This window comes from Porites lutea, chromosome 11, assembly GCF_958299795.1.
Source record: "Porites lutea chromosome 11, jaPorLute2.1, whole genome shotgun sequence".
NCBI lineage: Eukaryota > Metazoa > Cnidaria > Anthozoa > Scleractinia > Poritidae > Porites > Porites lutea.
The window spans coordinates 15,633,660-15,657,900 of NC_133211.1; the positions used below are offsets into that span (position 1 = coordinate 15,633,660).

Consider the following 24,241-nt stretch of genomic DNA (forward strand, 5'->3'; position numbering starts at 1 on the left):
GTAAGACAGAGACTGCAATCAGTCTAGACGCACTCTAACGCTTCTACTTCTTTGTATTCTACATCCTGTATGCCCGGGGGTACTCCCTTATATGGCCTATACGTTGATTTGCTGATGAACAGGGTGTGGCTTTTCAGTGACCTCTCTGTCTTAAATATGGCATACAATTTCGTGTGAGTCTCTCCTAAACAGGGTATATAATTTGGTGTGATCATGAGTCTGTGAACAGGGTATTGCCTGCACGATTGATTTGATTTGCTAGAAGAATATTTTTTGTACTCCAAGTATACAAAGCCTGGGAGAAAAGCCAGGGAGAAAAGCGCCCTGCGGACGAGGTTGCTAAACAGGGTCAGGGTGTCGCTCAGGGTTTCAAATCCTCAGCGGCTTGCAAACGGCACATTAAAATACCACAGGTAGCCCAAGCGTTGAATATGGGCTTCCTGTAAATTGTGCAAGTTCACAGCACGCTAAATATAATTATGTGTTTTGGACTGTTAAAACTACGAGCCAGGATTAATTTGAAAAATAGCCTACCTACCCAGTCGTGAGAGGTTCAAATGTAATGTTGACAGAAACTGAAGGAACTGTAGTTGTGTTGTGGTCCTACGGCCCCCTTCTGCGGAGAGCTACAGGCCTCCCCGTTGGAGTTCGGTAAATGGGACAGAAAAGTGTAATTTACATGAAATACAAGAGAAGGAGGCGAATTCATTTCCAGTTCCCTGTCAAAGAAGAAAGGAAGCCATGTTGGTTTGACATCAATGAGTGTTGTTTTTGTTCGTCGTTGGCTTGTGGCTTTTTTCATAGCCATTGGAATCCTTTTCTTAGTGGCCTTTACCCTTAAAAAGGTAAGCGTCTCGATAAGAAGTGTATTGATGTTAATTTCAGCGCCATCCAGACCAACGAAGCAATGATGGTAATTTTGTTTTATATTTTTTAAAAGTTGTTGCCAAAATTGCACTGATAACCTGAGATCAGGCCCAATTTGAGCGGTTCTCAAACATTCTCTCTAACGGCTACCGCTGAAATTCTTTTCGTTTCGCCATGCCCGCCGGAATGTTACATGTATTTACAAAGCAAAACGAAAATAGAGCCTGATCTCAGGTTATTGCACTGATCGTGTTAAGTTTTGCAAGAACGTGGTTTTTCAAATTTTGATTCAGGTTCAGCACCTTTAAAAAATGGTGGCCTCGATAAGATGTACATTAATATAAAATCACACAAGCTTATGGCCATTAAAAAGGTTCAATGATACGTAGTAAGTGAAAACTCTTAGATATTATTTCTGTCGAACCTCTCTACAACGGCTACTTTGGGGACAGAAGAAAGTGGACGTTAAGACATGGCCATTGTAGAGTGGTTTCAAATAAGAGTCAATGTATGGATTTTTTGTCCACCGGGATAGAAAGTAGTGGCTGTCGTAGAGAGGTAGCCATTGGGGGAGGTTCAACTGTATAAGATAGGCCTGCATATCTAGGTGGGGGGGACAGGGTGGTCACAACCTTCTGCTTACCATACCCTGTTCTCCCACCTCCGGCACCATTTTGTCCCTTTGTCTCCCGACTCCCGCCCTTTATTGTGTTTCTTCTGTTAAAGATCAGAAGCCCAGGTTAAGTGTTAAAGCTGTGTGGTAATTTGCCAAAGATAAAAATTGTTACAGGTCAGTTTTCTTAGTTAAACTGAGTTTCCACTAACCTGGTTATCTAGGTTTGACCGTCGCTTCTGCGACAATAGTCTCAGTCACACTTGCAGGTTATGAAGAATTGGAGATAATGGATATTTGAGCCAATCAGAAACAGACATTCGAATGAATAATAAAACTTATAACCCCTACCACCTTTTTTAATAAATGGATGTTTTATTAATTTGGCTTGTTAATAGTCTTATCAAGAATCAGACATCTTGGAAGTGCATCCCATAGTTGAGTTTCAGTGGATTGATATTGAGAACTTGACAGAATTCAGAGCCTGTAGAAACTCCATTCAAGGTGCCTTGCTGATTGTTGATGAAAGAGGTACAGAAAGTTGTAAAAATACACATATTGGGTACCATACAACAGAACATGTTACAATCCCAATATATCTTATTCACAATAAACAGACCACGATTACTTGTACTGGCAAATTATATTACTTGTTTGCCCCCTGAAATACCATGTGATATCACTTTTATACCATCAATCCTAAAGCACATGCAAAGATGGCGGGTATTGTGAATAAGACCTATTTAAAACTAAACACAGTACATACAGGAATAAAAAGATCCTTTTGTTTTATTATGATTATTCATTCCACAAGACAGAGTATTAAGAGATTGCTGTTTATTACATGTAGTTTCAGCATAATGTTGCTAGCCTGAAATATTCATCTGTTACAAGCAATAATTATTAAAACATGTTTCCTTTGACAACTATATACCCAACAAATTGTTTATTGAAAGTGCAGGAAACTCAACTGGATTCACCCAGTTAGTGTTGGTATTCCTGGTTAAGTTTGTTCCACCATAAAATGTACTTGTAAGCAAAATAAACAGTTTAATGACCAATATGAAATTCAGTATATAACTGTATGTTTTACAATGGTTTTGGAGCAGTTACTTATGCTTTCTTTATGTACATGTACATGTTGGCAATAGATGAGGCAGACATCCAGTATGCATGGTACACTTTACACCATAAAATGGACAGTGGTTTTGGTTTTAAGAAGTTGTTCATTTATTGCTATTATTTCGACAACATTTTAGGATTTGTTTGTAATCGGAAGGATCTGTCTGCCAGTGGATGCTGTCACAGTGGGGGGGAGAGTACTCGTCACTATGAGTGCACAGACTGCCAGAGTAACAACTGCTGTAGTATCTATGAACACTGTGTATCTTGCTGTTTGAGCCCTGATAACGTAAGTTCAAAAAAAATGATTCACTGAATACATACATGCAAATAAAGGGTGCATTCCTTTGGGATGATTCAGATCAGGATCAGTGATCTGTGATCACTTGGATCATGGTAGATCAAATGAATTGATGAATCCACTCTCGACAAGGATTCATCGGTTCATTTGATCTACCATGACCCAAGTTATCTCAGAACACTGATACTGATGGGGAACATCTCAAAGGAACGGACCCAAAGACAAGCATAATAGTTTTACATGCAATTTATTTTTCGCAAGGAAATGATATATTACTTGACCTTTCATCTCTATTTTTCTACAGAAAAAGTTACTGGAACACATTTTAAAGCTTGGCTCTTCAGTACCCAATATAATATCAAAGTCAGTCAAAGATCAATTTGAGCTGTGCCTTGTCAAATGTCGAACCTCATCCAAGGTAACCAAAACTTTTTTACATCTATTTACGTGATTATTTACACTGCATCTACAGCTGTACATGTAGTCACATGTTAAGCCTCTATACATGGTGTATAATAATATTTTGTTGACACATGTGACATGGTAAACACAAAAAGGCTCCTCAAAACTGACAAAGCAATCTGTGCTATTACAAAAAAAAAAACTTCAATAATTATTCTTATACAGTAAGTCACATGTAATCAATGGTCTGTGCAAAATCCCATTATCGTATCATTATTATAAACAATTATACTCATTCTTTCATATTTCCACAGAGTGTTTGGCATGAGAATTCATACAAAGATAGACGATTCAAACATTGCTTTGGCTTAAGTGGACCAGACTTTGCTGCTGCTTAGCTCCGAAATCCAAAATTTATTATTATTATAATAATTATAATAATCATTTCTAACAATAATTTATTTTATTTTTTCAAACTATGCTGCAAGGAGTTGAAAGTCAATACTGAGATACTTAAATGTTGTAAATACTTTTAAACCATTTTTTAAAACAGAACCATTCATTTGCATCAAAATAGGTTATTAAATTATGATAATCAGCGAGTTATTAACATTCATTTGTTAAAACCTGATTAAACATTGTGTAGAAAGATTTCTACCTCATTGGGATATTTTGGGCTGACTTGCTAAACTTGATTTAAAAGTTTATCAGTTAATCAGAGAATAGTATTATATAAATAATATTGTTGTACCTTACCATTCTAGTTTTATGAATGCATTGTTCTCTATTTATACTTTAAGCATAAAATAAATCTGTTCTTTTTCAGTAAATGCAGAGCTCTTTCCTCTTGCAATGAACATAACGTTTTAGTACATAAATACTCACCCCGCACAGTACATGTACAATAATGTTTTTCTAGTAAACAGTAAGTATGCTTTAATTTCAAATTTTAACTAAGCCTTGCAAGATATAACAGTAAGTATCTTTTTTGTAAAAAGTGAATTGTGTTTAAAATATTTCAAATAGTTGTTAAATTTTAATAATTTATTAAAGGTTTGGCCTCTTCTTTATAAACTTTCAAAAATTCTTTGTTAGTCCAGTTTGCATGGTTATTATTGAAGTGTTATTTCTGTAAATAAATTTAACTGCTGACAATGAGTAAAAATGAACAAAGTGCATACAAGTTGGAGTGGATGGATTCCTACCTTCATGAAACACTTTTACCAGGCTCACCATGGCACAAGGTACATTAACAATCAAGAAGTCATGTAAAGTTTGTCATGAAAGAGAGTTTTGTTTATCGTTTATGTCATGATTGTCTTATATAAGACATGTAGAGTTTGTAGTTGAAGACTGATCCTCCAGGTACACACTGTACAACTGTAAATGTAGGTGCAGTCCTGAATAAGACTGTTGGTGGCAGGAACTGTCACCAACAGACATAATCATCTTATTCAAGATTATACTCCTGTCAATGATCATTTTCAGCCTGCTTTGATGACTCCTGGGAAGTGACTTTAAGCTCTCCTTTCCCCTCAACCCATTCAATCCTGGAAATTTTGCCAAAGACACTGTTTTCCAGCCAGTTTTTGGTCCTTACCTGGGCAAAACGGACTAACCCAAACTGTGGTTTTCAACTTAAATAGTATGCTGGGTTCTTGTTCCTAATGCTAAACCAAATTTCAGGCATGCAGGGAAGGAAAAATTTTGAAATATTTTGGGGGGTAATTAGAAGTGACACTGTCGCCTCATCATTTTTTGTGTTTTGCAGACTATTACGTTAGTACATGTATTTACTACATGTAGGCTTCATTTCAGTGGAAAAAAGATTCCACAAAACTCTGGAATCATAAAATTATTTTGAAGGAAATATGGGTTGGTGTAAGACAATTTTTTGGTCAACTTTTCATTGTTTTTTTTTTTTTTCATTTTTTCTCCGGCCTACTTGACTGAATCATGTTCATTTGGGACTGATTAGAAAATCTTGTCAGTCGCAGAAATTATGCAGAAACATTATCTAGTGACCTTTTAAACTGATGATGTGATTACTTAAGCAGTATAAGAGACATTGAGTAGTTGAGTAGTCTGTTTGACAGTAGGGAGTTTAAGCAATGACAATGGCAAGGTCAACAAGAACGGCAAAAAAGCAATAATGGTTTAGATTAGCAAAACAACAACTTTGCATGTGCATCACGCTTTTTTGTACATTTCTTTGCCGTCACTGCACGACTACGACGTGAAAATGCCTATTTTCCTGTTTGTAGAGGATGTGAACTCAAGACCACGACTTTCTTTTTCTTCTCCTGAACTTCAATACAGTCTTTTATAATTCAACTCCACTAAAAATTGTCAACATTTGATGAATTGAACAAGATTGAATAGGCACGATAAAGTTTAAAGCAACGCAACTTCACTTTTGGAGTGACGTTTTCACAGCCGTTGCCGTTGTTGTTGCTTAAGCTCCCTAGTTTACACATGAAGACTGCATACTTAAGTTATCTCTATCGACAAAATAAGGTATCTAGTCAGGGTGCAAAGAAAGTCAGTTTTACAGCCTGCCATTCGGGCAAGCTGTAGCTAGCATGTACTAGCCCACAAGTCATTTCAACTAACCCGAAAACCATTTTTGATTAGCAGGATTGATTACAATTCTTCTGTAATTTGAATTTCCCCTCAAAGCAGCACTTGCCCGTCGGGCAAGTTAAGAACAAAAATCACTAGCCCGACAGCAAAATCCACTAGCCCCCGGCTATCGGACACGACTTTCTTTGCACGCTGCTAGTGTGTACACAGTTTGTATTGTTTATAGGGAGTTTAAGATATCATGGTGGTGGCAGCAGTGAAAACATCTCTTGAAAGTGAATCTGTGTTTGATCGATCTCCATCATGATTATTCCAAATTGCTCACCATGCCAAATGCAACTGAACTCTTCTGGAGTTGAATTTCAAAGAACCATATCCAAGTTTAATTGTATGGCTGACCCCAGCAAATTTTATGTTTTTGACTTTTGTCTCGTGGTGTGTTGAAAATTAGGGGTTATATGAAGGATATGTATTACATTGCAGTTTACATTGAATTTTGTCAGGTCAAAATAACTGAAAGCTTGAAATAAGTTTGATTTCTATTATTTTTCCTTTGTGATCATTATTTACAACAGACAAAACACATGTACATTTTGACCTGAAATTTACAACCTACTTGTACAACACTCTTAGATCACCATTTTTGAATGGACTTGCAGATTAGAGAAGCTATAAATAACAGTCTCGCAACCAAAGTGAAAAGCTACTGCAAGAATTCTCCGAGTGAAGCAATCCAGCCCTTATTGGATCTACTGGGACAACAATTTGTTGAGAAATATCTTTCTTACTACAAACAGGTGAATTATTATATGTTTTTCTCTTATACTGTAGGTACAACTTTGTCCCTGTCAAATGCATGTGGGAGCATGCAATACATGTTTGTAAATACATGTAAAGGGAAAATAAAAGCCATATTTTGCCATGATATTCATTATTTACTCCCTGCAGGGCAGTGTATATCCCTCTACCTCATCACCATCTGAAAACAGAAAAGAAGAAGCTCAAAAGTGGCTTAAAACAGCCATTGAAGAAAGTTTAAGCAGGCTTGGTTTGCAATGGAGAGAGGATGAGGCATCTAGGGACATGTTAGAGTTTGTGGGATTTGCACAGCAGGCAGTGTACCGTGGCATGGAGAGGGAACTAGCTAGGGCTGAAAAGAGACACTCCCAAGGGCAAGCACATGTAAGAATTGCAGATTTTTGTGAACATGCAATATCATTATTGAAAACTGGAACTCCTTTACAAAGGAAACATTAACTACCTGCTTTTTTGCCTTAATTTGCACCAGCAAACATTGATTTTCCTTAATTACCGGGGTATGGTTATGAAGGCTTATCTATGGTTTCCTGCATTTTGATTGGCTCAGTGGAGCAGGGTTACTAACTGATCACCATGCCATAAACCAAAAAGGGTGGAAAAGCTCAACAAAGAGTATACCAAAACTTTGAGTTGATATTTTTATTTTCTTGTAGTGGACAGAATGGTGACCAAGGAAAATAATTTCTTTGTTTTATAGCAAAATATAAAGAAATAGGAGTGTTACAGTTTAGAAAATGCAAGACTGGGAAACAAAAAATATTTTGCCTGTTTTAATTTAATGAGGTACATTGTACAGAATGCCTTGTGGCATTTCCATTTCTCAAGAGAGAAAAAGCACCATTTCAACACTAGAGAAGAGACTATATACCCACACTGTACACTATGGTTTTCTGCTATTTAAAAGCACCTTATCCCATTTGCTACAGTGTATTAGTCATGTACAATTTCATAATTTTTACAATCCATGAGATGTTCTTCTGATTGCAGCTTTCAACCAGTAGGAGACGTGCTGGTCTTCTTTGTAACAGTCATCAGAGTAAGACTCTTGGTAAATCAGTGTCTGCCCTCCTGAAGAATCACCCTTCCCAACTGAGCCAAGTATGTGAGCAGCTGCATGGACGGCAGCTGCCTAACTCTCTGAGACCTTTAATCTGGTCCATGCAGCTACAGAGGAAAGGTTTACCAGTAAGTGGAACACAGTCCAGTGAGGACCTGGAAGCACTGATGGAAGAAATCACCACACAGTTTAAAGTGACCCTCTCCTGGGGTTTAAAGGAACTTGGTGTGTCAAATGTCATGCATTCTCCAATAGCTGGTGTAATCAGGCATGCTGTTACAGAAGCATACAAGTACAGGCCTGGTCTTCAAAGTGAAGTGGTTTCAGAGACACACATTAAACAAGCTGAAGAAGCACTGAATGTACTGTACATTTATAACAGAAGTTATGAACCACAGTATGCCTTGTTGGTCTATCCACTGGTTTTTGCTTTCCAAAATGAACATCTGGAATTCAATTTGTGGTTTCCAGTGGATAGAACTGATATGTCCTACAAGCAAGCAATTTCCCTTCAACTGCTGCTCAAAAACTGTTTCCCTACTAGGTTGCAAATTTTCAGCATGGCTGACTATGTCATGCAGAGACTGCATCATGAAGATGAACAGCTATTTAATCACCTTATAAGTGAGTCCAGAAAGAATATTTCGCCCAATCCTCAAGAATTCCTGGTAAATTTTATTCACACTGAGAAGGAACAAGCAATGTTGGCAGAGAGGCAAGCTTCAGGAAGTTCTTTTAAATCACTTCCTTCCGACGCAAAGGAGCTTCTGTTTCATCCAGTCATGTTTATAAGAAAGTGGATAGGGGAGGTTGGTAACATTTTGTATAATGCAAGCCATAGCTGCACCTGAATACAATCATTCAAGCTTGGCATACTCATTGTGTTTAAATTTTAACCTGACAAAACAGCCGACATTCTGCAACACGACCAACAGTTTCCTCATGAAATTATTTCTGAGGAACAAGCACTGACATTCCATACTAATGAACTTTCACTACCCAGATCTGGTTAGTGCTTGTGATTGGTCATGCCACTAGCAAAAATTTGCTTCAACCAATCAAAAGCACTACGCAGTTCAGGGTCGAGGCACGTTATAAGTATGGAATTTCTGCTCTTGTTCCTTGGGCGTCATTTGGCAGGAAACTGTTGGTCATGTCACCAAATGTTGGTTGTTTTCTCAGGCTAATTTAAATGTGACCATGAAGCTAATGTTTCCTGGAAAAGGACAACTTTTTGTTGATTACCTCATAAATAAATTCTTACTTGTGTAAGGTCTCTTAGGTGTTGTTTGTGGAGTATGTATCACTTCTTTGCTCTAGGCTGCCACATATTACACTGTAGGTGCCTGTTGTACTTGATTACAAAATGCTTGTAAGTTATTCTGGTATTGTAATATACATGTACACTATAATGGTGGGAATTTTTGCAGGCAAGGGCTCAAGACCATCTCAAAAGGAAAAATAATGTGAATCTGTTGTGTAAAGTTGGAAAAAGAATGACTTGGTTTAATTACAATGTACCTTATGGGTATAATTTTGTTCTTTCTCCATTAAGCCTTCTCATTTCCTTCCAGGGATTTGTAGGAACTCTAGGAGTCCATGCTGTCATGCTGGTGTGGGATCAGTGCTTCATGTCTAACTGGCAGCCCTCTGTGATGGAGCACGCTTGTCTTGTATTACTACAACTCTTAAGAGGTGATATACTACATACTGAGGGCTATTCAGGTATCAGAAGAGTGTTGTTGGATAAACCATGTGAGCTGTTTACTGTGGATATTCAACAGGGACTGTCATATCTGAGTAATGGAGGTGCTCTTTTAGATGTTGGGTCCTTGAGACCGTGAGTATGGACATAAGCATATTTTAATTGCTTTGTTTTGTAACGGAAATGAGAATTTTTCTTTAACTTCCATTAAGTCGGTCAACTTTTGAGTAGATTTTTCTCTTAAATGCGAAGATATATTCAAAAGAGAAAACCAGATATGCAAAGTACATCATCTGAACTTACTGTGGAAAGATTTTGAGGGCAAAATAAAATGTTAAAAATTTGCCGGTGCAGATACCTTAAAGAAAGATAAATATTGTCACAGCAGTCTTTGGATCAATGAAATATTTGCTGCTTTTTTATCTCAGTTCTTTAAGTGACAGTATCAGACCCAGTCCTTGAGCACCTGTCAGTCTTGTAGGGCGTGACTGATGGAGGAACTTTGAACAATTTTCTGGGTGGAAACGTGCACAAATGAGAAAAGTCAAAAACCTGAATGACTATTCGTGTCTAGTAAAGATAACAAAGCTGAAAAACCCTTCAGAACACTCTAAAAATATATATTGTTGTATAACCAAAGGAAGAGTTACAGTCTGTACTTAATCCTGTCATAATGATATTTAAAGTAGGCTAGATTAGGACTCTTATTATTATTTTTTTAATTTCATTTCAGTCCTACACAGCTTCCCTCGTTATCAGAACATGAAGGAGTTATACCAAGTCCATCACCCTCTGTACCAGACTCTCATCATTCAGCAGTGTCAAGGCCCGTCAGTAGAAGGACTGCTGCTCTTAGCACCCCAATGCAGACAGATCCTGAAGAGTTGTGGGTAGAGAGAACTGAGAACTCACTTGCCATAGAAGCAACAACCAATCGTGAGCCATTTGATGTGTACATAGATGAAGTCAGGTTTATACCTGATGCTGCCACTGTTGTCAAGGTGCGTAGGAAAACTCTTTTTTTTCCCACTACTGTTCAGTAGGCCCTTCCACTTTTTTTTTCAACTTTTTATAAAGAGCAATAAGCAAACATCCATCATCCATCGACACGGCTGGAAAGACGGCCTTAAAAAAAAGTAACTTACCAAGTTTAAAGGAGATACGTGTAAAGAGAGCGAGATATACATGCAGCTCTGCAAAGTCGCAAAATTTTGCAGACATTTGTATGGTGAGGGGTACGAACCCCACCATACAGACGACTGTAAAATTTCCCGACATTGCAGAGCTACATCTTCATTAATTTACAACAAATCACTTTAAACTTAGAAACTTTACTGAATTTAACGCGTTCTTTCCAGCCGTGTTGACGGATTTTCGCAAACTAGTCCTAGTCAAAAGTTGAAAAAACCCTGGAAGGGTCTACAGTAACCTGATATATTCTCCCTAACAAGATGGAATATCTAGTATGCTTGCTAGGAAAATGGACTGTAGTGCAGGCAGACTACTACATAGTTCAAATGTATTGAAATTCAGACCTCTTGAACCAGCGTGAAATTAATTCAAAATTTACTAGTTAACTGATGTGAAGTTAGGAATAAACCCTGTGATACCTCAAACAGTCTCTCTCTCCGCTGATGGGTTTTGTTTCCGTGAACCTTAACATCAGGTTACTGGTCGAATCTTAGGACCTTTTTGGAAGAAACCTTCCACACTGGACGTTCCTGATATTGAGGCCTTTCCCCTATTGGAGTCCTGGGCACGATGTCCTAAGTTTCAATTTAGGTACAGTGTAAATGTACCTGCAGAAGGCATCACTGGGGAGGCTGTGCTGTTACTGAGAATCTACACCTTAGATGTTAATACTGGAGAACTTCTTGTTGTCGGTAACAGCGTTATCAGGCTCTTCAAAGAAAATGAGAATGACGAGGTACGTGCTTGATTAAGATGTACTTTGCTTTCATCATGAGGCTTACGTGTACTTCACCAGCAAAGGCTTGTTTCCATACAGTTGTCATGATTGCTATGTTCGCCATGTTGGTTACCGGTCATTTCGATACAAGTTAATTCAGTTTAGCTGTGAATAGTATCACGTACTTGGCTTAAAGAACGAGGAATATTCCTTGTTCCCTATAGAAGTAATTGAGCCATCCTAACGATTTCGATTCCCGACTAGTTTTGCTGTAAAGGTTGATTTTCCACTGTTGCTTAATTTTAACGTGCGTACTTACGTAAATTTTACGCGCGTAAACAAAATAGAGGCAATATTGTATGGAAGGTCACGCGTCAACTTTTACGTTTACTCGCAGCCTGTCATACATCACCTCTTGCCCAGTCCCTGTACGGCGTGTTTTCAGGCCCTCTCGGTGGTCAAGGCTTGCCTAGTCCCTGTTTTCAGGCCCTCTCGGTCAATGCATTTCGGTGACGTATCCGAGACGAACGGCCGGGAGACGCCTAGACAATCTCGGAGTGCGCATGCGTGAGCATTTTTGAAAAGTTCACACAGTCAACTGAAATAATCTATAAATAACTTTGCGCGTGAGTATCCTTCGCTAAAGATCGGCACTATTACAAAAATAACTAAACTAGTTCGTGTTATAAAAGAACAAAAATATTACTTTGAATCGGAAAGAATACTACTATATAACGTGCAAGTAATTTCTCTTTTAGTCCATCTTCAAATGAACCATTAAAATGATAGTCTTTATTGATAAAAAGATTTGAAACAGTAGTTTGTTGACATTATACCAAATTTAGAGACCAAATTCAACAGCCTGTCCGATTAGTTTGATAAGCTTCCAAATCCAAAAATTAAATTACATAAAGAATTTCGAAGTGAAAACGAGAAATTTATAGGAGCAAGCGAAAATAGAGAAACGAAAGGTAGCTTGTCATATCCAAGAATAAATATAGCTTACCTTCCGATTCTTGATCAAATAATTTTTTTGCGACGCTGTTTTGCTTAGCCTACAAATAGTTTTTGAGATGAAATAAAGTTCAGATTAGTTTAATGAGATAAAAGGAAAAAAAAGGCCAAACGACTTTCAACAATGAAAACGTGCATAGAATAAAAATGTTCGTTTCTCTGTACTCTCCACGGCTGCTGGACATCTTTCATCAGCGTGGAAAAGTTATTGACAGCTCGCCCGCTTCCAAAAGCTCCGCCCCAAGTGAGACAAAATGTCTCACTTCTCCGAGTTTGTCTAGGCCTCAAAAACTTTCTCGGACCACGTGACCCGAAACGCATCGGCGGCGCATAATAATGAGGCCTAGGAACTAGGCAACATCACCTCCATGTTATTTACGTACGTACACACGTGAAAATTACGCGACAGTGGAAATCCACCCTTAGCGACCTTAAGAAAAGGCGTTTTGAGTGACGAACAGTAACCGGACGGGCTATTATAACTCTTGGTAGTTAAAGACGGAAAATCCACGGTGCCGTTCCTGTACAAGTTTTCCTGTTTCTTTCCTCAGTGGCGTTTAAATGCTGGAGGACATCAGCTACCAATGAAGCATCTTCTTCCATCCACTGTCGCTAAATTAACGGAACAAGCTTTTGATGGTATAACCAAAGTACCAGTCTGCTCGATTCTCATCAGGCTTTTGCCACACTCGGAGGTTTGTGCCGTGCCTTCAGTTAAGCATAACTTGAAACCTGTCTTTTTCAGTTGTTTTTCCATTTGTCACTAGTGTTGTCATTAATGATTTTTCGTCTGCAATGTCTTCTCGATCTTTTCCATCGTTAAATAGCTGGGCCTTTAAATAACTTCGTTTTGAATGTGATCAAAACATTTATTTTCTCTCCTTTGTTCTTGCTTATTTTGGAATCATATGGCTAGCGCGATAATCAGTGTAGTTTTAGTGGCGTTTTTTAGACTACGTATACGCGGGTCCGGGCCTATTTTAGAACGGCCGAATTTTTTTCCTGTGCCACACGTTTACACGGAACCGTGCAAATTTTTGTTACAGATTGCAGTAGTGCTTGCCGTTCAAAAACGTGCACTTTTCTGCGGGTCCCCTGTAAACGAAAGGTGGATCCGTGCAAGTTGTTGTCCGTTGCGCCAAAAATTTATCTGGACCCGTGTAAACGGGGTCATAAGGTGATGTTACACGCGACGATTCGCAACGACGATTTTTAGTGCAATGCAGCGTTGCAACATTGTTGCGACATTGTTTTGAATAGTTACAACGTTGTTCCAACATTGCAACGCTGTGTTGCGCTAAAAATCATCGTTTCGAATCGTCCCGTGTAACGTCACCTTTACTCACAGCTGATGTTGTCGATAAGTATGTCGTTGTTTAAAATTTAACGGACCTCTAGAATTGGTAATTCTTGCACAATACATTTTAATTAATCATTATCTTTTTATTATTTTGTTTTCAAGGAATACGTTGAATCCCCAGGTTACTCTAGTGGATATTATTTTAGTGAACAGTGTAAACCGAATGATTCTGAATGGCGCATATTCAGAAGATTCAAGAACCACCATGTTTATCCACCTACAGTAAGAGAGGCTCTGCGAGACATCAAAGAAGGAGAAGCTGAACAAGAAGAAGGTACAAACGTTTAGTATGATGTATTTGCGTGCTGAACGTAGTAAAATTTTTCAGTTCATTATATCGTGGAAAAAAGCGTTGGTGCAAGTCCCCTCCATCAGGACTTAAGGCCACAGAAATGGCTCTGGTTTCAGAGTTAATTTTATTTGTTTTTGGTTTTGAATATGGTCGGTCGAAGGCGCCCTTCTTTGGGAGGGCATGTTTATTTCCTATCTTTATAAATACATGTACACCCAAAAGATACCATAAATATATCATTTTGGGAAGTGCATGAGAAACAATCAGCTTGTCATTGCTGCCCCGTCGTAAACAAAACACAGGCGTTGTTGCTTCTTACAAGTTCGTGTTTAAAGTTACTGGACTAATTGTCAATTTCGACAGTTAAAAACTAAAAACGTGTATCTTTTGTCGCATTTCAATCGAAGCAGTAAAGATTACAAGTACATGCTTTATATAATTTTGTCTTTGATAATATGGTTTGTTTCTCCAGGATTTGACTTTACAAATGATCAAGCTGTTACCGCTTGGTATCAGCGGAGAACAAGCAAGCACTTGTTAATGAGACAACCAGCCAAACCAATGGATCTGGTGAAAGTTGTGCAATATGACCAGAAACAAGCAAGTTTATTGTTTGTCTCTTATCTACGGTTAATATGTATATGTAGGCAAGCCTTAAAAGGTGGAGTTCCTGTTCATGTAGAAATGGCATTAGAAAATAATCAAACGTAACAATAGGCTCGATGAAGTAAAATTCTTCCTTGGCTCCCAGGCTTAAGGAATAAAACGAAAGTAATGTATTACTTGTCCTTGAAACTCCCCCAAGCCTCGAAGCCGATTGTGAATCTAAATATATCGAAATCTTGTCTTATGGTATGAGTTAACAAACAAAGACACAAGATCGTGGCGGTTTTTAGTGCAGTGAATTTTGCCACCTTGGGTTCCCTGTGCTGCCGTTTGGTGTTATTATAACTGGGGCCGCCCTCCGTTATGGTTGGCTTACTGTGTTCTCTTAGTTATGTGTTTTTATGTGCACAGACTTTTCGCTATTTAGAAGATAAACGACACATGATAAATTCGTAGTTTTCGGGGAATATCTGCTTTGTTTTGTTTCTAAGTGGGTTTAGAATTTGAGGAAATAATTTCTTTACAGGTAGATTTTGTTAGTAGGTCTTGTATAAATGAGTCGGTAACCCTCACCCAAAAAGCTCACTGTGAAAAAGACTTTTATTTACCCAAAAATATTCCGATTCCTTCCAGAATAAGGTGCAATGATGGCCTGTAATGGTCGAGTAAACAAACAATATGCTTTAAACGGACCGCGCTGTTTACATAATTATGGGACCAAATGATGGGACTATTAAGGCAAATATTGCTTTTTCTTTCTTTCCAACGTCTTCACTAAAGGGTCTGGCGTTAACGGTAGAGCAAGCATTTGGCCTTCCTGGAAACACATCATTTGTAAATGTACTGGTTTTCGTGTCTCCTGGACAAGATGTGCAACGAACGGAAGTAACAGAAGAGGGACACGGTGGAGAAGAGAAGGCACTCATAAAAACACGTGACTTCGACAGTTACCAGAAATCCCCCAAGTGGATAGACTCACCGACTGTAAGTAATAAAAAAAAGCTGCTGTATTTTCCTGTCTGTAGTTATCAGACGGAAGATTTAGTGAACTACAAGCTGTTCACTCCTTGAGTTAATAGAGACCTTTAGATTCTAAGACGAGAACGACTACGAGTATGAGATTTTCTCAATACTAAGTAGTGCACGCCTGAACCAACGTCATTTTGGCGGGAAAACTTGATAGGTGTCGTCATTCTACTACGAATTTTAGCGGGAATGTCGTAGTGTCGGAAACAAGTTATCAACTGTTGGTAGTTTTATCATTTTGCGATCGGGAGAGGGCTTAACTTCCTGCAATAAAGATAACAGTGCTAATTTTTCTGGTTATTCAAAAGCACAGTGAAGCCTTCCGGAGTGTCTATTTTTCGAGAATACGTAAAAAACTGTTAGTCAAATCTCGTACTCATGGTCGTTCTTGTCCTCGAATCTAGAGGTCTCAACTAATTCATTTTACACTACTGCCCACTTTTGCTACGTGTTGCTTGTACTACATGTATCATCAGCTAATGGATTCTCTCAAGGTAAACAGTTTCTTTTGTTTGCAGTTCAAACCTGTCTTCCAACAAATCGAGTTGTTGCAGGTTGCGAATAGATGGTGCAGAAAGTAGCGAGTAGTTCTACTTTTTTGCAACAAAATCTGTACATGTCGCGCGTTTTACCAGCTCAAGACGAACTTGTTTTGCAGCAAGTGACACAACTTCCGTCTATGGCGTGACTCCCGCGTAATCTCGTCCAATCAGAAGTCAGTATTCACGCAACTTGCAACAACCTTACTTGTTGCAAGACAGGTTTGAACGTGGTTGGTAAAACTCGCAACATAGCTTTTCAACTCGTGTTGCAGCCATGTTCCAAAACAAGATGCACGTTTTTGTTGCCCGTTTTACTCACCTGAGATTCGAGGGAAAGATTTTAGAGGGGTGAGTCACTAAGTGAGTTTATATAACCCACGCGGAAACACTTCTTCGTGTATAGATTTGTGGAAGTAAATCTCAGCGAGAGTTTAACATTCGCGGCTAACAGTGCACCATTACCCTCTGACGTCGCAGATTTTGCGATGGGGACCTTAAGCAAAGACGTTTTTTAGCGACGCACGTTAACCGGAAGTGAGGCCTTCTCCCTTTTTATATGCCTTGACGCTAACAAACTTGTATTGCTGAGTTTCTTTTCTCTTTTAAAGACGATTTACCCGAGAGTGTCAACCAAACCGCTCCCCAATGATGAAAAAAGTCCACTTCCGGTTGACGTCCGTCGCTCAAAAACGCTGTTGCTTAAGCTCCCTAATATGTTACCCGCTCAGAGACTTGGCGGTAAACAGTTTAATTGTTAGATGTCATGTGACCTCAAAGTATCCTATGAGAGCGCGCGCAAACGGGTCAGTCCAGCTACATTTTTGTAACAAAGCAGAAAATTGCATCATTGTTTTTACAGACCATTTTACGCCACGTACACACCGTCCTTTACGTTCACATAGTAAACTTAGTAATTTGATTGTTTATTTTCTCCATGGTAGGTGTTCCACCCTCACATATCAGACCTGACCACCCTTGTAATCAGGCTGTGCTCACTTGACGCTCAATACACACCACGTGCTGACAGAACCGCACCAGGTTCAGTCACGGCTAGTAGAGGCAGAGTTATGTCTGTACTACCCTTTGGATGGACTGTGCTTCAACTCTTTTCAAAGTAAGACACAAAGTATATGTGAATTATTCTTTAAGTGTCTTTCCAGGCAGTCGTCCAGACCTTATACGTTTCAAAACTCTTGTGCTTCCAAATATGAAGCTTAAATTAATTCTTAACTGCCCTTTTAAGTCAAATTGGGCAGGTGTAGACGCGTTTTTTTTTTTAAAGCTTTCTTGGTTATGGTCAACCCGAAGACTTTCCCAGCGAGATTCATTTCAAATAAACTTTATTTATGAACATGATGTATACCATCGAGATGAGCCCTTTTAAATCGGATTGATGGATATTTTAGGTTGGTTTGGTTGCCTTAAGCTCAGAAGAAAGCGGTTGATTTATGAAGGTCGTGTACGTAACTCTAAGTGCTGTGGTAAATCAAGGGTTTCCACAAATCAACCATCACGTATGTAGCTGCTTGATGTGAGCGATTTATTTTTTTCAGTGCTTGGAATTTGTATGCAACACCCAAGTTTCACCCTTTGTACCAAAAATTTAACTAGTGAAACTGTTCTATTAGCAGTTATAGCGTTGTAATAAGATTATGGTCAGTTTTCGAGAGGAAAACCTATCGGGATTTCAAAATCACTTTCTTTGTTCCGCGCTTTTGATAATGATTATTGCATCTTGTCTGACAGTCTCAGTTTTCAAGTTACTGATTAGATTTCCTACCGACTTTCCTCAAGCCTGTCGTTGTGTATGAACTGAAAATTAGTCTATTGTATTTCTTTTCTCATTCGTTAAACAAGGGAGTACGTGAATGCAGGAGTACATTACCTACCAATCTTTGAAGGATCTCCAAGTCCTGTAAGTTACTTAAAGGTTATCAATTAATTTGTGAACGAAATCTTCACTGGACCGGTGTGTCTGATTTGCCTTGGGCGCTTTGTACCCTGAGTATTAGGCGTTCCTTGGGGATGAGAAGAGAGAAGCGAAAAAGCAAAGGGAGAGAAACCTTCTTCTCTCTTCCCCCACCCCCCCCCCCCCGACTCTAAAACCTCCTCTCCCCTAACCCCTAAGGAGGGCCTGTTTCTCAGGCTAGACGCTTTGTGCTGGATTTGGCTTATAGTAGCTTATAGTCCTCGGAATGGTTCGTTGGATTGTCAGTCATTGCAGAATGTTCGTTTGTAGTGCTGCCCTATCACCATGCTATGTGTCCATTATCACAAGCTGTATTCTACCGTGGCTCATAGGGACAAAACACTTCCAGGATCCAAAACACGTCCCAGAATCCAAAACACGTCCCCGAATCCAAAAGCACTTCCCAGAATCCAAAACACGTCCCAGAATCCAAGTGTTTTGGATTCTGGGAAGTATTTTGGATTCTTGGATGTGTTTTTGGTTTTTGGGACGTGTTTTGGATTCTTGGAAGTGTTTTTGGATTCTGGTTGTGGGAAGTGTTTTTTTGCCCTACGAGCCACCTAGTATTCCCGAAAGGTCCTGCAGCCTTAAATTTTGTAATACCTTTCAACCCAACTCTGACTTACTATTGACATGCAGCTCTTTAACTTTTCAGACTTTCTTGGAGTTTTTATCCAGTCACACAGTGGATGTAAGTTTGAAAGAAGCAGTCAATCAACGCATACACACTCTCCTGGTAAGTTTGTGAATCAAATAAGAAACAACTCCTTAAATGGAGATTTGGAGTTGATCATTGGAATTAAGGTTCCTTTAGACAGACCCTGTTTAAGACAACATCCGCTCATTTTGATACCCTGTTTAAGACAAAATCCGTTCATTTTGATACCCTGTTTAAGACAAGAGACTTTTTTCATACCCTGTCAAAGACTGTTTTTTAGATTACTGATAGAATAGAATTAGATTGTGTAAAACAAAGTCCTTATCACAAACATAGACCGCACACCGCCAAAATTCACACCCCCTGTTCAAGGCTTCCGGTCCAAAAAGACACCCTGTTTAAGACTCAAGAGCCTGAAAACCATACCCTGTTCAGCGGCACATACCCATATAGGCCAAATAAGGGAGTGCCCCCACCCCGGGCTTTACCCATAACAATGAAAAAAATTTGTTTCCCCCTGCCCCCTGCCACCTGCCCCAGCGCTGCATGCACACTCTGCTGGTAAGATTGTCTATTGAATAAGAAACAACTGCTTTCATCAGGAATCTTCGCTCTGAGCAGCAAAGTGAGTTGTGCTCGGGAGAACAAGGCATTAGGAACAAGGGTTATTACCTTTCCCTTGACGATACGAAATTGGCCACTTTAGAAAGGAGAGGTGAACTAGAGCCGAAATACATCCACAATCTTCTAGAAAGGCCTTGAAACTTACCCAACAAATAACGAATGAAGATTTATGAAGGAAAACTTTATTCGATTTCAGGGCACTAGCTGTGTGGCTGTATGTCTCTGGGATGCACATTATTCCCAAGAGGATTGTATTCCATTACCTGTGAGTAAAAGATGTCGCTGTAGTTTATCAAAAGGTCAACCAATGTTTTTAAGGCACAACCTTTAGACGAACCCTAGTAATATTCTGTTTAGTTTGGGCTAAATGACCTTTTCCTCGTTTCGCTACAGTGAGCACATAGAGAGAAGGTCTATAACAAACACGTTTATTAAAGGTATAAGTTCGATTTTCACTTGCAACTTTCATCCAAAATCTACGAGGAAAGGATACGGATTTACCGTATTTATTCGAATAAGCGCCCAACCTCGAATTAGCTCCCACCTCGAATAAGCACCCATCCTAAAGGCAGAGAAAGTTAATAAGCGCCCACCCCACCCCACTCCCTCCCACAAAAACTCCAACAAGAGATAATAGGAGACCCTCCCGAAGAGGGAGGTTTCTTCAGAGTATTGTACAGAAACCTTGCTTTGTTTAAATCTTCGCTTTTTGTTATTAGCATTTACTGTTTTGTTGAAAAATATACTACTACACTTGCTGAGAATGGTGAAAATTTAATAAGCGCCCAGCCTCGAATAAGCACCCACCTCGAATAAGCGCCCACTCTCAAGGTCCAAAAATTTAATAAGCGCCCAGGGCGGTTAATCGAATAAATACGGTATACTTGAAATACTCTATCTTCCGCCTTGCACAGGTCAATGAACAACGTTTATCTGTTGGAAAGTTAGAAAGATATAAGAAGACAATCCAGGCGGCCTCGGCGGGAAAATTAATTTCCGATGTAGTGCTTCAGACCCTGAACAAAGCAGAGCGAAAACAGGGGATGACAGGTGACGCTTACTTGAGGGAAGAACAACACTACGAGGAGGCTATGAACAGTGTGTTTCACAACCTGATGGTAGGATGCATCTATTACACCATGAAACCTATATTAGTACCAGTGGCGGAACCAGACCTTGAGATAAGGGGGGGAAGAGGGGGCTGGTCATCCAGACCTTGAGATAAGGGGGGGAAGGGGGGGCTGGTCATCCAGACCTTGAGATAAGGGGGGGAAGGGGGGGCTGGTCATCCAGACCTTGAGATAAGGGGGGGAAGGGGGGGCTGGTCATCCAGACCTTGAGATAAGGGGGGGAAGGGGGGGCTGGTCATCCAGACCTTGAGATAAGGGGGGGAAGGGGGGGCTGGTCATCCAGACCTTGAGATAAGGGGGGGAAGGGGGGGGCTGGTCATCCAGACCTTGAGATAAGGGGGGGAAGGGGGGCTGGTCATCCAGACCTTGAGATAAGGGGGGGAAGGGGGGGCTGGTCATCCAGACCTTGAGATAAGGGGGGGAAGGGGGGCTGGTCATCCAGACCTTGAGATAAGGGGGGGAAGGGGGGGCTGGTCATCCAGACCTTGAGATAAGGGGGGGAAGGGGGGGCTGGTCATCCAGACCCTTAGATAAGGGGGGAGGGGCCGTCTCAAAAAAAAATTTGTTCGGCCCTTTGGGCTCAGTTTGGTCTGGATCTGCCACTGAGTACTACTATTTTGGTTTGACTTGACCTCTTTTTTTCGTTTACCTCTTTTTTTTCGGTCAAGTGAAGTTAGTTCAAGTAGAAAGCAGTAAACGCGCATACGTGTTGCTCAGTAGTAAACCAGTTTGACAGGTTAGGAACGAAGACTAATGAAAGTATGTGCTTTTTAGATAGATTGCCAATCTTTCAAGTATGATCGTTCAGGTTAATGGAGGTCTGATATGCTATGCATGCATGGGTACAAAATTTTACATACGGTTGAGTTCTTCCACGTTTTTCTTCTTTGGGTAGAGGTGGAATCTCTGCATGCTCTCTTCCTAGTTCGAAATCCCGTGCGTGTTTTTCGTTAGTCCACATTTTTTCGGTCACCGCTGTTGTATTTTCCTACGAGCACATTTCCATTGTTTGAACCCTTCTTCTCCATCGATAGGTCTATTCGTGCACACTGTATCTTTTCCCTAGTTTTTGTTACTGTCCTTCTTTGGTTTATAAAATATTATTCATTTCGAAAACTGGATAATCACATTCCTCAGACCCACAATCTTTCTTGGTTCAAACCAGTTACACTGAGTTATTTTTCTAACTAGGACGATGTTCTTTTGGAGAGTGGCATGGGACCAATGATGTGAAACAAAAGGAACCATTAGTAAATCAGTGGAGAATAAAACAGCGTACCAAATCAGTTATTCCACTGTTGTGAAGTCCATTGGATTCAATCCCCCACGAAGTTTGGCTCTGCCTTCCTTGAAGTGGCTGTAACGATCGCTTGATACAGTACTAGAACTAGTAGCAGTATTAGAGGACCTAAACTGTGCCTCCTGGCATTAACATTGGCGATTCAGCTTCCTCAACGTCGGTCATTTATATTGTTGTTAGTTACACTGTTACATTGTTGTTAGTTACGTACTACAATAGTAAAATGACTCCAGTTATAGTCTGTTGCTGGAACTGAGGATGCCCCAATAAACCGGTCTATAATTCTGTTGAAGGATGTAATTAATTTACCTGTTAAGGTACGGGAAACGCGTGCGAAAATGTCATACGTGGTGTTGATCAATCACAAAGCGCGGCGATGGTAAATCCAAGTAAAATCGTGTCAAGGATCCAATGAAATTGTGCAAATAATGAAAATACTCCGGGGACGTTTTTAAAGCTGTTAAAAGCACTCACAGCACGTGGTTTTCACTGGCTTTTTAACCAGTGTTAAATCGCTGCTGTTCGTGATACAAGCAGAATTAGAAAAGTTTTTGTATATGCTGTTATTAAACTTTTGTATTTATCAGTGTAAATATTATACAGGTTTCACAAAGACAGTGTATTAAGTAACAAAGTAATATATTACATCATAACCGTGGATATCTGTCTTTCTTTCAGTCTTTTAAAAACTCTAGAGCAAACTTCATAAACCCCAGTTCACACAAAGCTAACCAGCATTGTGTAAGTCAGGGGCGTAGCGTGGGATTTTGCAGATGTATGCACGAGAATAAATTTTTCCTAAGCGCCGTCGGCGCTTTCAACTAGGGGGGTCTGGGGGCATGCTCCCCTAGAAAATTTTGAAAATTTAGGGTCTCGGAAATGCCATCTCCTGGTTTTATTGCGGTACATTTTCAATAAATAATGCGGTAAAAATGCAGTAGAAAGTTGTTTATTTTAACCATTTCCCTAGTGTTTTCTATAAGCTACAGTGTTCCGAAAAGAAAAAAAATACAAAAACAATAAAGACAGGTCACAAGCAAAGGGCGAGGCGTCGACCATTAAGACGGGCAAACTCCGTTACCAACCTGTCAATATCCACGTTCCTATGTTTATGTATATGAAGGATTGCTAGGGAGCTTGATCTTTCGTCCGTCATTGTACTTCACAGAGGAGATTTTAGTCTCCTTATGCTACTGAAGCTACGTTCGGCAGTGCATGTAGACACAGGATAAGTTAAGAATGTTACGAGAGCAACATATACACCGGGATAAAATTGGGAGTTTGCGTGGTCAAGAGTCTCAACCAAAGTCTGCGGCGTCACATTCGGATCCATGCCACTCCATTTGTGCGCCATTACCCAAGACCTATTGTGTGCAAGTTTATAAGACACTGGCCAAAGAAGAAGTCATGGCTCATCGCAATGAAACTTCCAACTTAAACCCTGATGATCTGGATTTATCTGCTGATTTTCACACGGAAAATATCCGAATTCATGAACACCTGATCCCGAGATTACAGCAACTTCTTAGCGAGGCAAACAAATTGAAATCTACACATCAATTCCAGTACGTCTGGGTGAAGAACTCTGAGATTCTGGCTCGTAAATCTAGTAGTTCTCAGGTCTTCAAATTAAAACGCATGGCCGATCTTGACAATCTGAAGCAAAGCTTGGTCAGTAATCCAACTCAGGATTAAGGAGATAAGTGTGTTAATTGTTATTCGTTCATAATCTTAATGATGTGATACAGTTATTGGAAATGGCTTCGCACAAAGAGATGAAAAATCTCGCTAAAGAAAACAAATTGCTGTTGATGGAATTGCCATATGAAAACTGTAAAGATCTGAAAAATGCCCACCCGCAGTATAACGCTTTACTGGACACTAATCTAGCCTCCAGGAAATCGATCTATTCATTTAATAGCTTGTATGATCTTGGTCTTTTTTAGAACGATTCCGTAGACAAAACGATTGATCCTGATGCTAACTTAATGACAACGAGTAAAATTCGTTCGAGCTACTATTCGCCTCATAGCTTCTCCGTGAAGTTTGAAAATACCACAAATAGGGATGTCGTATCCGATTCCTCTATTCTTCACACTAATATAAGAAGCTTAAGAAAAAATATTAAACATTTTCAGTGTCACGTACTCAGTCAGGTAAAACATAATTTCACGGTATTAGGTGTTACAGAAACGCGACTATGCGAAGGCGAATCTATTGATTTTATACCACAACTACCTGGCTATTACTTTGAATTTGTTAAAACCCCGTTGTCTGCCGGTGGTGTTGGTCTTTTTATTAATGAAAACTATAAATATCGAGTCTTAGAACGCTCTACTAAT

General features: G+C 39.6%; 2 protein-coding genes across 4 annotated transcripts; both read left to right on the forward strand.

The window, feature by feature from the left end:
- Positions 1–720: 720 nt before the first annotated feature.
- LOC140953088 (SREBP regulating gene protein-like) lies at positions 721–4,165 on the forward strand. The gene is made up of 5 exons (XM_073402585.1): positions 721–845; positions 1,879–2,011; positions 2,740–2,891; positions 3,208–3,321; positions 3,620–4,165. Exons 1-5 carry the CDS (start codon positions 759–761, stop codon positions 3,701–3,703), a joined length of 570 nt encoding a protein of 189 aa, XP_073258686.1. The 5' UTR covers positions 721–758; the 3' UTR covers positions 3,704–4,165.
- Positions 4,166–4,323: 158 nt separating this feature from the next.
- Positions 4,324–22,191, forward strand: LOC140953053 (uncharacterized). Of its 3 annotated transcripts, XM_073402537.1 has the most exons (17): positions 4,324–4,549; positions 6,548–6,685; positions 6,837–7,070; positions 7,695–8,573; positions 9,339–9,604; positions 10,203–10,470; positions 11,136–11,396; positions 12,944–13,087; positions 13,855–14,026; positions 14,517–14,644; positions 15,431–15,634; positions 17,160–17,332; positions 18,076–18,133; positions 18,843–18,923; positions 19,666–19,734; positions 20,384–20,587; positions 21,791–22,191. In XM_073402537.1, the coding sequence occupies exons 1-17, from the start codon at positions 4,460–4,462 to the stop codon at positions 21,830–21,832; spliced, it is 3,411 nt and encodes a 1,136-aa protein (XP_073258638.1). In that variant the 5' UTR covers positions 4,324–4,459; the 3' UTR covers positions 21,833–22,191. The 3 variants fall into 3 exon arrangements, with proteins under 3 accessions (XP_073258638.1, XP_073258639.1, XP_073258640.1); XM_073402538.1 differs by lacking the exon at positions 18,843–18,923; XM_073402539.1 differs by lacking the exon at positions 11,136–11,396.
- Positions 22,192–24,241: the final 2,050 nt, after the last annotated feature.

What these genes read in the sequence shown, in the direction of transcription:
- LOC140953088 (XM_073402585.1), top strand. Translation starts at nt 759, where the DNA reads ATGAGTGTTGTTTTTGTTCGTCGTTGGCTTGTGGCTTTTTTCATAGCC. An exon ending in GCTGATTGTTGATGAAAGAG is followed by an intron (nt 2,012 to 2,739) that starts GTACAGAAAGTT and finishes ACAACATTTTAG; the next exon opens with GATTTGTTTGTAATCGGAAG. An exon ending in GCTGTTTGAGCCCTGATAAC is followed by an intron (nt 2,892 to 3,207) that starts GTAAGTTCAAAA and finishes ATTTTTCTACAG; the next exon opens with AAAAAGTTACTGGAACACAT.
- LOC140953053 (XM_073402537.1), top strand. Translation starts at nt 4,460, where the DNA reads ATGAGTAAAAATGAACAAAGTGCATACAAGTTGGAGTGGATGGATTCC. An exon ending in ACTCCCAAGGGCAAGCACAT is followed by an intron (nt 7,071 to 7,694) that starts GTAAGAATTGCA and finishes TTCTGATTGCAG; the next exon opens with CTTTCAACCAGTAGGAGACG. An exon ending in TAAGAAAGTGGATAGGGGAG is followed by an intron (nt 8,574 to 9,338) that starts GTTGGTAACATT and finishes ATTTCCTTCCAG; the next exon opens with GGATTTGTAGGAACTCTAGG.